The 13,655-nt window shown below is 43.6% G+C and overlaps 1 protein-coding gene across 1 annotated transcript; it reads right to left on the bottom strand.

The window, feature by feature from the left end:
• Positions 1-769: 769 nt before the first annotated feature.
• On the bottom strand, positions 770-2,581 carry LOC113028259 (zinc finger MYM-type protein 1-like). Its single transcript, XM_080296028.1, has one exon. The coding sequence runs from the start codon at positions 2,579-2,581 to the stop codon at positions 770-772; it is 1,812 nt and encodes a 603-aa protein (XP_080152154.1).
• Positions 2,582-13,655: the final 11,074 nt, after the last annotated feature.

The following is a 13,655-nucleotide window of genomic DNA, read 5'->3' as shown; positions in this document are numbered from 1 at the left end:
CCATCACCAGTGTGTGAATGGGTTGATGACTGAATGTGTAAAGCGCTTTGGGGTCCTTAGGGACTAGCGCTATACAAATACAGGCCATTTACCATATAATTGATATTCCCGATTAATTTCTCATCTCTGATTGAATGCCTTTGGTTGTTTGCCTTTTTTTGACCATAACAAGACATTTTTGCAGGATATATGGTGAATTTATATGCATAGATACAGTCGTAGTGCTTGACACATGCACAGAGCAGTAGATGGACTAGTAGCAGGGCCGTTGCTAGCCATTTGGGTGCCCTAAGCACAAATGCTTTATGGTGCCCCCCCCCCCCCCCCCCCCCCCACTGAAAAAAGAAAACAAAAAACATTAATACTTTTGAATTTCTCAGTGGAATTTGTTTAATTAAATAACAACAAACATGACAGTTAAACAAATAAATAAGGTTAAAGGAGGTTAAAAATACTGTTACAAATAAATACTGAAACAAAAATTGAACATTGGAACAAGAACAAAGAGCCTGGCAATAATGTGTAATTTTTTTTATAAAAAAATAATATATATAATATAATAGTATTATTATTAATATATTTACAAATAGTTTCACAATAGAATTTAAATAAGAAACTTAAATAAGAAAAATAAGAATTTGAACACAAAAGCCACATTCCTTAAGTAACTATGTTAAACATTTTTACAATTCGTTGTCAGAGTATGCCCTAGACTCTAGGGCATACTCTGACAACCAGAAAATGCAGGCGTGGTGTGCCTCTCTAGGGCCTAGAGAGGCACACGCCTGCATTTTCTGGTTGCAAAATCAGCTATAAGGTCATCATATGATAGCTTCTGAGCCACGTCACCATTGATGCTGATAACAGCCAGACCACTTAAACGTTCCTGCCCCATTGATGAACGCAGGTACGTTTTAATGAGTTTGAGCTTTGAAAAGCTTCGCTCAGCAGAGGCAACTGTGACAGGCAGGGTCAGTGCAATACGCAGAGCAATCCACAGATTGGGATATACCTCTTGAAGCTGATTGTCATGTAAAAATGACAGCATTTCCAAAGCAGACGTCTGTGGTGGCAGCTGAGGAAGGTTGATGATTTCCTGCATCATCTCAGGTCCATCAATGTCAGCTACTCCCTTATCTGTCAGTGTCTTCTGTACTTCAGTGCAGTGTTTTTTTAAATCCTCCTTGGACATCCCATTCACTTTGCTGAAATCAAGCAGCACTCCATATTTCTCCTTCACTTGATTCATGGTCTCAAACCTCTCCTGTAGGGAGATTAAAGCAGAGTCCACAACACAATTGAAAAATGTGACCTCAAGCTTTTTAAGGGCATCATGGAGGGGCTCATCAACAGCTTCATATGCAAACTGCCTTTTTGTGCTCCTGAGCCTTTTCTCCTTCAACTGTGGTTCTATGTTCAGGGCCTCACAGAGTTCTTTGGCAGCTGACACAGCCTCATCAAACCCAGACTGTCTGTATTTAGAGAGGTTACTTTTGGCAGTGTCAATGAGCCTGACAGCAACATCGAGCTGCATGGAGCTGGACTGTAGTAACTTGTTCACCTGGTTTGTGATTGTAAGAAGTTCACACCACACGATGGAGCAAATCAAAAATCGAAATGAGGCTACTTCCTCAGCAAGCACTTGAGCCTCCACCTTTGCGACTGCATCACTTACAGCTTCTCTGGCCTCCAGGAGAGCATCCCTCACTTCTTTTGTCTGACTCCGGACAGCAGTTACACTTTGAAGCCTGCTTTCCCATCTAACGTCACTCCAAGATTTAAGTGTCAATTTCACATGTTTTGTTAAAATGGCCCATCGCTGGGTGGCACTGGAAAAGAAATTGAACAACTTCTGCAAATACCCAAAGTAGCCAGTTGCATCTGGAGAGGACTTGGCAGCATCAGCTATGACCAGATTCATCGTGTGAGCTCCACAAGGCACAAACAATGCTCTCGGGTTTAATTGTAGCAGTCTGGCCTGAACACCTTGCTTCTTCCCCTTCATGTTGGCCCCATTGTCATAGGCCTGTCCTCGACAGTTTTCAAATGGAATGCCAAGCTCCTTCAACTTGTCAAGGACAACATTGGACAGGTTAAGGCCAGTTGTTTGCTCCACATTTATATAGCCAAGAAAGTATTCTTTAATATCTGGTTGTGCTTGGAAACAAACAATGCGTACTATGACTGACATTTGTTCAGTGTGACTCACATCTGGAGTACAGTCAAGAATGATGGAGAAGTATTTTGCCAACTGGATTTGCTTCACAATGGCGCGGAATGTTTCTGAAGAGATAATCTGAATTAGTTCGTTCTGTGTCTCAGGGCTGAGGTAATGTGTGTGGGAACCTTCATCTTTTATGTTGGCCAAGTGATTTGCCATTACAAGGTCATATGTTGCCATAAGCTCTACTTCCTTCAAGAAGTTGCCATTGTCCGGCTCATAAAGACAGTCAGAAGAGCCCCTAAAAGACAAATTTCTGGAAGCCAGTGAGAGAGTTATTGAGAGTAATCGTTTGAGAATCTCTCGCCACTTTTTCCTTTCTGCCTCTAGTAAGGTCAACTCCTGTTGATCTATTGCCATGCTATTCTTTAGCCGTGTGTCCAGTTCTCTCCACTTAAGCATGCACTGTATGTGGTCTTGGCTACACTCATGACCCCTCAAACGGATGTTGATGTTCGACCAGTCACTGAAGCCCTCTGTACTCAGCTTTATAAAAATAAAATATACAAAAATTGGCCAAAAAATATATGCGCTAAAATACATTTCAAAATATATTTATATATTTTTTTATCCAAAATAAAAAAGAAATTTAACCTCAGTCAAGTTGAATTACAAACACCACCAAGTGCGACACATTTCCTTACTCTTAAATCCCCCGAATTATTATCTAAAATATACAGAACACTTTCTAAATTAGATGAATCAATATCCCTTCCTATTGCAAAGTGGGAAGCAGATTTATCAGTCAGCTTAGACCAAAACTTCTGGTCTCAGGTATGCATAAAAACCTTTAAATTGATTAAAAATCCCAGTCTGCAATTAATACAATACAAAATACTACATAGAGTGCACTATACCGGTCATCGGATGTTCAAGATGGGCTTTACATCTTCCAACAACTGCTCACACTGTCAAGGCAATACACCAGACAATTACATCCACGCTCTTTGGTTCTGTCCACCAGTGCAGAAGTTTTGGCACGAGATATGTTAAGATTTATCAAAGTGTCTGAAATGTAAAATTCCAACCTCCCCTTTAGTATGCTTGTTGGGAAAATTGGATGAGGTCACTACAGAAACTAATACAGTCCACATGGTTTTTACTGCCCTATGCATCGCCAAGAAAACGGTCCTCATGAACTGGAAAAATAAAAATAATCTTAATTCTAGCCAATATAGAAACCTTCTAATAGATCACATTAGTCTCGATATAGCCTCTGCCACCACATTAGATCAATCCCTCTGGGCTCCTTTGATCAGCTCCATCACCTAGCGGGGATAAGGGGTCGTGGTTTGGTCCCGCCTTAGCTACTGTGGTTGATATGGAGTTGGGACGGGCTTAGGGCTCCTGGAGGACCCCTAGAGACGTTATCCCTTGAGGGCTTAACCCGGGGGTTCTGTTCATAACCTGGTTAGTGGCTCTGGTCGCTCTTAGAGGTTGTTCTCCTCGTGGCTGCGTGCAGCGGGGCTGGAGGATGGTCTGTACTGGTGGACGTAGGTTACTGGCCTGGTGGCCTGGCTGCCCCTGAGTGGATCCAGGGCAGGCGTGGGGGTTTGGGGTTCGGGGGTGCTTCGCCTTCGTACTGGGGCTCTGGCTGGGCCTTGGGGGCTTCGGTCCTCGTCGGTGTGTCACCGAGGTTGTGAGCGGGTGGGTGCACGGGGGCTCAGCCCTGGCGCTGGGGGCCTCTTGTGCATCGGCCTAACTGGGGGGCTCTTCAACTGGCGGGGAGGTTGTTCCATCCTTGCAGGAGTCTACTCTGCAGATGGGGGAGAGACATAGGAGAGGTGGAGAATAAACTTAACCTGGGTGTCTGTTGTCTTATGTAGTCTGGGAGACGATTGAATGTTGGGGTGGGTACAGTTTCCTCTGCGGTGGGGTAGGGTGAGCTGTCCCGGATCCTGTGGGGCTTGGCAGTGCTACCGTAGGCCCCGGTCTGGATGGACCTGGGCTCCTTTGCCTTGGTGGGTACCAGAGGACGGGGGTTCCTACTGGGGTCAGCGGGGGAGCTGGCCCTAGGGAGGGGCATCCTCCCCTCCCTCCTTTTCCTCCCCATCCCCGGCTACCTCCCTCTTCCCGCTCCACCACACCCACCCACACAGGTAGGGCTTTGGGGTGCGGGTGTGTCACGAGGGTGCAGGGGAGACATTCCCCCCCCCCCCTGTCCCCTTCTGGTCACCTGTGCCTCAACTTTATCTCACAACTTAGACATCCACATTACTTACACTCTCATAACACACACATATATACAGGGCCTTGAGGGTGGGCACGTTAACGGCATCCAGTGGACGGTCTGTGTACTCAAACCTACCTCTGGCGCTGGTGCCCACCTCTCAATTTTAAATCCATGTAGACATTGAGGGTTCTCGGGAGGGGCCGTGCTAACACCTGCTGCTCTCTGGCAGCAGCACCATGCTCTCCCTTGTTTTAAATGCACTTTAGAACAACACGTAGCAACACTACACATGAGCGGGAGGAGGGAGGTATGGGGTCTTCACACACCCCCGTTCTCTGCTAGCCATCGGGGCGGGGGGGCTGGGAGGAGATTTTGGCTGCCCAATTAGCCTCCCTGCTGCTTGCCTCCAGCCTGGGACGGTCTGCTTGCCTCCACCCCGGGGGGAAGGGTAACATCTCTTGGGTCTGGGTGCTGTTTCCCCCTCTGGGGTATAGAGTATGTTTGGGGAGTCAATCCATTTATGTCAATCCTTACGTTGGGTGAGTGCTGAGTGTTTGTATATGTGTGCATGAGGGTGGGAATGCATGTTTGTGTCTCTGTGTGCCTGTTTGTCTGTGTCTATATGTCAGGTCTTAGACTCCACCTCTCTGGGAACTCCCAGGCCCTCCAAGGCCTATCTCCCCTCACCACACTCCCTGCCGGTGACTGATGCCCTCAGGGGTTGGTGCATTGGTGGTTCTTGGTGTCCGGGGCTGGGCACTCAGGTATGTACCAGCTTGTTCCCGGTGGCTACCTGGCGGGGCCTGGCGCCTGTTGCTCGGTCAGGCCTCCTCCGGGGTGCGGGGGGCCCTCGGGCCTCCGGCCCCTGGGCCTGCGGCTCAGTTCACTCTGGCACAGCTGGCTGCTGGCATAGCCGGCGGGCACGCCAGTGCAGCCCCCTCTAGCTTCTGCTCGGTGGCTACTGGGTGATGCCTCGTCTGGGGATCCTCAGCCCTTCCCATGAAGGTGGCACGGATGCCCCTCCGGTGGTCCTCCTTGGGCTCTCGCACTCTGGGGCCTCTGGTTGTCTGGGGCCTGGATCTCCTCCATGCCTGCTTCATGCCCTGGGGGACGGGGCTATGGCTCGCTACATCCTCTTGCAGACCATTACATGTGGAAACCATTTGAATACAAGCACGCTGATCCACAAAGGTATGCACACGGGTGTTCACTGCTCGTAGACTTAAATTACACCTTTCTTGGCTGCTACTTCGAAGCACATTATGCGCTGTCTGTCCTGCTTGCTGCACAACAACATTGAATATTTAGTATTTACTGCTGTTTACACTTAGCTAGATTAATGCGATGGTGTTGTGTTTAGTATGTTGCTCTGTTTTTTTTTTGTTTTTTTTTTTTGCTTGTTTTCTATTCTTCTCTCAACAGGTGATCCAGGAGATTTTTATTTTTTTTCTCCCCCCCTTTCTCACTGTCCCTCTCCCCTTCTGTTTTTCCTTTCCTTCCTCTTTCTTTCTCCCTTTCCTATCCCTCACTCATGTCTGTCCCGTCTGTAACATCTGAAAATAAAATATAATAAATAATAAAAACAAAGATCGATCAAATGGACCAATCTGGCAATGCCACGATGATCCATTTGGCAAAGTAAATCCATTGGGTATCCTTGTTGGTCTTCAGACAACAATTCCGATGGCTAAAGAACCAAATGGGTGAGGCCAAAAAAAAAAAAAACATTAGAAAAGCTTAAATAATACCTTAACTGTAGCCAACTGCAGTAAATGCACTTTATGTGCACTGTTACAAGAATATTTTTCTTTCTATTGTTTTCTGTTAATTTATATATTTTTAAGTTAAGCAGGACAGAGTTCTTTTAAAGAAGGATTTACTTATATTCTCAAAAGTTTAGCATGACAGGCTTCTGTTTAAGAAAGAGACATGTTTTATTGTGTTAATGTTGTCATTTTGTGCTACAAATAAATGGCTAAATGATCATTTGTTTCCCATGTGTTCATATTGCAAAGAATATACATGTACTTAAATCAACTTCAAGTCATATGGTTAAAAAAATAACTTCACACACAAAAAAAAAAAAAAGCTAAAAAATTGGAAGGGTGAAGACAACTGGGTTGCCCAGCCCTGGCCACGAGGTGTCCCTTATTTATTTTTCAGGGAGTTGGCAACCCTAAGAGCAGATGTGATAGAATACAGCATTATTGAATCAATGGTACAGAAGTGGAGGAAGCAAGAAGAATGAGTTGAATAAAGTTTAATTTATCTGACTGCTTTGTTTCGCTTAATGTGCCTTATAATCACCTGCACCTTATGGTCCAAAAAATACGTATTTGACTTTTTTATTTGGCACACTGCAGTTTCATGTTGCAAAGCTCCTCTTTTTAACTTTAGTGGATATTATAGATGGTTATGCTCAGGATATGTCAGCCCATTCCTACAGGAAATGCCTTTTGGTTAAACTCTCAGCAAGGAATTAGCATTTGCACTGTTAAATTTTGATATAGCTTTAATGCACATAAAAAACAGCTGCTTGTTTAAGTGAGATGGGGTAAAGTTGTGGAGTTGTATTTTGTCTCAGCTTTTTTTCTTGTCAAAGCAAACTTAACCAACTCTAACTGCAAATGTTTACAACCTGGACAATTTAAAATTTCCCTGGAATGCAATGTAAACAAAGAAGGAAAAAAATATTTTTAAGTGTTAGGTTTTGTATTGTTGATTGTCATTTATGCTTAGAAATATTTAACCATATATGCTTAGAGGTGTATAATCAATTGTGTAGTGATAGGATGTGTGATCTTTAGCAGGCTGCAAAGGCTTGGTGTGCATTGAATGCACACCTACATCCTGGGAGCATGGGAAGAGGTCGTACCTTGTTTTATTGGTTTATGGCAGGATAAACGTGGCTATATCTGTCTTAGTCTAAGTCCCTTTTGGTTTGATGAACTGCTGGACTTCGAGACCAGCAGGTTTAGGGAAGTCTTCATGGGGTCACACTCTGACCACCCCCCCCCCCCCCCCACACACACACACACACACACAGTATTCTTTGTTCACATGTATACCTATGTAAGATGTTATATGTTAATGACCCTTTGCATATTCATGTAAGTGTAACCGGTGTGATTCTGCGTTGTGTCTGATAAAAAAGGTAAAAGAAAGAAAGACCTCCAAGTAAATAATTTGCCCACTCCAGCTCCTCTCCCACAGGGGAATTACAGAAAAAGGGCTGGCATTTATTTTTACATTAAACATAAAGTATTTACAGGTAACATATTTGACATAAGATAAAACAAAAACAACAACATGAAATCTGACATACCTGATAAAAAAGGTAAAAGAAAGAAAGACCTCCAAGTAAATAATTTGCCCACTCCAGCTCCTACGACCAAATACAAACAGTGTGGAAGAGGGTTAGCTCAACCCGCCACAGCTCCCAAGCTAGCAAGGAGTATATATTCATGCTAGCATTTATGGCGCCTAAAACACATTTATGATACACACATACTACACACTTATAACATCTTACAAAAACAGGCTTAATAATGACAATAACAACTAAAATCGCAATCATAAACATCAGGGTGGCTAAATATGAATTATGTGTGTTTTAAGGTGTTGGAAAGAAATGACACCCACCTCTCCCACAGGGGAATTGTAGAAAAAGGGGAGAGGCAAAAGGGGTACACTGTATTTATAGTATTGCACCAAAGAAGAAGAAGAAAAGAATGGGGAGGGGCTCTAACTGATAATGAACACAACTACAGGCTTGGAGGTCCTAAAAGTCAGGTATAAAAGGAGAAGTTTGGGGGTTTAGAACACCATCCATCCATCCATTCACTTCCGCTTATCCTTTTCTGGGTCGCGGGGGGCGCTGGAGCCTATCCCAGCTGTCATAGGGCGAAAGGCGGGGTACACCCTGGACAGATCGCCAGTCTGTCACAGGGCTAACACACAGGGACAGACAACCATTCACACTCACATTCATTCGCACATTCACACCTAGTGGCAATTTAGAACACATTTTGTGTAATTATAACAATGTGATTTATGACTCTGTTACATAACCACAATAAAAGGAGTGCTATGGGGAACCTGGCTGAGAGTCTGACGGAGGTCAAGTGGTGGAACGACACTTGGCTCCAGGCAGGTCTCCCTCATGAGTAACACGAAGAACTTTGCCTACTTGGTGTTCAATGCTTATGCTGTGTTTTTAAATTGTCTCGTTCCAGTGGTGGGCCTGTGCTAGACAGACCCAACATTAATATAAGATAAGATGACCTTTATTAGTCCCACAGGTGGGAAATTTGTTTTGTTACAGCAAAAGTGCAAAGTTATGTAGCAGAAATTAGAAAACACTGGAATGCAATAACATAAAATACTATACACAATAGAATAAAATACAATAGAATAGAATAATATATACAATAGAATGAAATACAAATGCTATATACAACTTGTTGTGAATTTTAGCACTACGGTTAGCATTTACAGGATATTGTTTTTGATGATATTATACAAAGGACCCTGTTTCTGCAATGCCCTTTGTTTGAACTTCATCTCCGCTTGCTGTGACCCCACGGGTGACTTCCTTTGGCCTGCTAGTCTGGAAAATCCAACAGTTCATCTATATGTAAAGAAGGCACTTAAACTGGAACAGGCATAGCTGCGTTGATCCTGCCGTGGTATAGTGGGACAGTGCATTCCTCGAGTGCACCTCAAGCTTGCAGCCTGCTAAAGATCACACAATTGATTATGTGCCTCTAGGTATATATGGTTAAACATTTCCTAATGCAAATAACTACATGCAGTATTCTACCATGTGCAAACTTATATCACTAAAGGATTCTAACTGTCTAGTGTTTAATGGACCTGTCAAAGATATGTTGAGATTATAGAAGGCCCCTTTCAGAGCTAGGGGGAACTTCCTTATATGGTTTGAACTGAGAACCTGCTGACACACGAACCTTTTTTTACTGGTGTATGATGATATTAGACTGAAGATTCTGTGACTTAACAAGGCTATTTATGTTAATCGTTATTTTCTCTTGCCTTGTCAACTCAAGATTTATGGTGTGAAAGTAGATGCAACAAATCACTCTTTTACCTATCACTCCCTTGCAGAAGATGTTTATGTGAAGACCATCTGGTTTTTGTGTCAGAACTCAGGATGTAGGAGACCTCTGTATAAGATTTATTGTTCTTGTGAGTGCATCTTTATTGCCCTTGCTGAACAAAGGATCCCAAATGTCAGAAGGACGCCACCCCACCCAGTGGGCAGGGTCTGAAACTGAAACTTGTTGTCTGCCTATAAAACTGTTGCACAGAGAATAAACTTTGAGTTAGTTTGGAATGACAATCTAGAACAGTCTCCGCGTCTTCTTGTTCTTCCAAACTGCTCCCGGTACTCCGGCCGGTACCGTGATTAACCGTTGATCATGCTCGAGAATATTTTAATTTTGTTATATGTTAAAGGATGAACTCTGCTTATTGGTGCCCACGCCTTAGGAGGAAACCCGATCTACGGATGACGGAGATTTCCTTCACAACTGAGTAAGAAAATACAAAAGTACAAATTTGTCAGAAGAAGAATTGTACAAGAATTGCGCATATAGCAGTCTTATTGCACGTGTGAGGGTTTGATCAGCTGCAAAAGTCTTTGTTGAGGAGTCTGACAGCAGTGGGGAGGAAAGACCTGCGAAATCTCTCCGTCCCAGACCGTGAGTGCTGCAGTCTCCCACTGAAGGAGCTGCTCAGTGCTGTCAGAGTCTCCTGCATGGGGTGGGAGATGTTGTCTAACAGTGATGACAGCTTAGCCGCCATTCTCCTGTCACTCACCACCTCCACTGGGTCCAGAGGGCATTCCAGAACAGAGCTGGCCCTTCGGATCAGCCTGTTCAGTCTCTTCCTGTCCCCAGCAGAGATGCTGTTTTTCTTTTTTCTTTTTTTTTTTGCCTGTCCCGTTTGGCTCTTTTGCCATCAGAATTATTGTCTAAAGGCAAAGAAAGATGCCCAATGGATTTACTTTACCAAATTGACCATCCCAGCCTTGCCATAATGGTCCATTTGATTCACCTTTTATTGTTTATTTTATTTTCACTTGCTGAATACGGGACAGACTTGACTGGGGGAAAGAAGGGGAGAAAGAAAGAGAAACAGCTGAGGAGAGGGACGGGGGAGAAGGGCAAAAAACAAAAACCAACAGAACGGGCAGAAAGAAAAAAAAATGCATCGATCACCTGGATCACCTGTTGAGAAAGAAAAAAGAAAACAAGCAGAAGAGAACAAGAGTAATAGAATAAACAACATCGCAATGATATATGGGAATATGACAGTAAATACTAAATATTAAAAATTATTGTGCAGCACATAAGATCAACAGAACACAGTGTGCTTTGAGGTAGGAGCCAAAAAGGGTGTAGTTTGTGTGTGTGATCACCCGTGTGTACACCTGTGAGCATGGACGCGCTTGTTTTTTTAAAAGGTTGCTTCATGTAATGATCTGCTAGAGGGTGTGGGGGGGCCACAGCCCCGTCCTCCAGGGCATGAAGCAGGTATGGAGGAGATCAAGACTCCAGACATCCAGAGGCCCCCAGAACACAAGAGACCAAGGAAGACCAACAGAGGGGCAGCTGCGCCACTGTCCCAGAAAGAGCTGAGGAGAGTCCCAGATGAGGGCTCACTCAGCAGCCGCGGAGCAGAAGCCAGGGGGAGTTGCAGTGAAGCGCCCGTGAGCTCCGCCGGCAGCCAGCTGTGCCTGAGTGACCGAGCCCCAGGCCGAGAGGCCGGGGGCACCCCACCTCTGAAGTGGCCCGAGTTAGGTTTTGTATTGTTGATTGTCATTTATGCTTAGAGATATTTACTCATATATGCTTAGAAGTATATAATCATTTGTAGATTGAAAGAATGTCTCATTCTAGGAGGTCTGTAACAACTCTGTGTAGCATGAAGAGGGGAGTGCGTTCACTCCTCTACAGAGTGTTCTGGCATAGATCACACACCTCCTAGGAGAGGTCGTATCTTCTCTTATTGATATATGGTATAGCAAACACACGTATATTTCTTTAAGTATAAGAGCCTTTTGTTCAGATGGACCCGCTAGACTCCTGGCACCAGCTTTGGGGAATCTTCACAGGGTCACATATTGACCTCACACAAATCACACCACACACACATACACATACATATACACACACACACACACATACACATACACACACACACGTACACACACACAGGCAAGGTACTCTTTGTGTGTATTGTTAAGGTTCAAAAATTGGGGATGGAGACAAGAGAAAAAACCACAATAACAACACTGGTCCGGTCGGGTTGAGTCAAACGATGATTTTAATGATCACACGCGTGGGAGATGGACACTGTATGCAGACAGCCTCAGATCTCAAAGTGGTGGAGCATTGCTCAAACTCTTATAGCCTCTGGTGCCCCCACCTTATCATAAAAAGCCTAAACATTCACATGCTTTCTCTCACACAGCGCCTAAGCTACGACCTTGGCTCCCTGTTTATCTGCTCCTGCTGAGATGGGGCAGAAAACCCCAGTATATTCTGTTCTCTTCTAATCAGACAAATAAGGCGATGACTTTCTGCAAACAGTATTTCTTATAACTCAGCAGTATAATGCATCATAAAACAATATCCTTCATCCACAATAAATCAGCAGTCTAATATAATGCAAATCAGTTTAACTAATGCAATAGTTATTACCTTCTTCTAACTCAGGAGAATAATGCAAACTAAAACTACATAATAATTCACAATCTTTAATTAGGGGTCTAACATGGCATAAAATAATATTATAATCTAACAGTATGTAGACGTCATATGTTAATGAACCTATGCATATTCATGTAAACTCAATAAAAGAACAGTGGTACGGGAGAACGGAGAGAGCAACTGGGGTCAAGCGAAGGAAAGGCGGTTGTCTGGTTCTCTCCCGTGCACGAGAAACATGAAGAACTTTGCCTACTTCGTGTCTTGCTTTGCAGTGTAATTATATTGTCTTCAACGTTCCAGCGGATGGGTTCAAGCTACAAACCTATCAACCAGCTCCTTGGTTTTACTGGCATTGATCTGGAGGTAGTTCAGCTGGCACCAGTCCACAAAGTCCTGAGTCAGTCCTCTGTACTCCTTGTCGTCCCCATCAGTGATGAGGCCAATTATTGCAGAGACATCAGAGAACTTCTGCAGGAATGTTTATTATTATCATCAATGGCCACTTCTCTTAACCAAGATATAGGTGAATATATTATGTAGAGAGTCATTTTTTCTCAGTCCTGGGGTTGTAACACTACAACTTCCTCAGTCCGTAATCACAGAGTGTCTATTTGACAATGACCAAAAAGTCTTTGGATAGTCTTTGTGAATGCAAAACAACAAAAAAAAAACCCCAAAGAAAAAAAAAACAATCATGATAACTGGCCAGCGAGACAGCACAGCAGTAAGGCAGCACAGCAGCGAGGCGTCTGACAGGAGAACGAAGAATAGGCTTTTTAAGGCTACTGCAGATGGAGATATTCCCCGCTATGAGAGATGCATCCCACAAACTATCACTGAAGATTTCTCTGAGGAACTCTTTGAATTTTTTATCCACAGTTTGTCCCCCAAAATCATTTCCTGAGGCCTTGTGCAGCTCCTTCAGGGCTCCTCCCTCCAGGAGTTCATGAACAGTGATGTCAATGGTTCCACCTGCAACACATAGACAGTAATTAAAAATAATTAAAAGTGACAAGTGATAGCATCTTTACAAGTTATTCTCTCCTCCACCCTCCTAATGCAGAGTTTGGGGCCTTTATCACTCACTGGTGAATACACAGAACTATACACAAGTGTGTATATTGCCGCATACAATGATAAAGAGTTGATACAAATATATTTTAACAGTGCTAGACTGTATAACAGTGGAAACAAACTAATCTTTAAACCTGAAGCTCCTCTGTTTACTCACTGTACATCAGTCTAGAAACCCATAACACAGTCTGGTCTCATGCTTCAATGGACAAATAATTTATCTAAATACAAACATACATAATAACATAGTAAGTGTATATAAATATGATACAGGAAATTTGTATGAAACTGTATATCTCAAAAAGTTGATTCTGTTCATCTGGACGTAGCGGTTTCAGTGGGAGAAACGTTTCATCACTCATCCAAGTGACTTCTTCAGTCTCAGCTGACTGCAGGTTTCCCCAATCTTATAAACAGTACATTTGCCTCGAGTTCAATGGACCCCCTAATG

Source organism: Astatotilapia calliptera, chromosome 3, assembly GCF_964374335.1.
Source record: "Astatotilapia calliptera chromosome 3, fAstCal68.1, whole genome shotgun sequence".
NCBI classification, from domain to species: Eukaryota; Metazoa; Chordata; class Actinopteri; order Cichliformes; family Cichlidae; genus Astatotilapia; species Astatotilapia calliptera.
Note: the sequence above shows the minus strand (reverse complement) of the source record. Positions and strands in the feature narration are given on the sequence as shown.

Coding starts and splice junctions, on each gene's coding strand:
- LOC113028259 (XM_080296028.1), bottom strand. CDS start 2,581: ATGGCAATAGATCAACAGGAGTTGACCTTACTAGAGGCAGAAAGGAAA.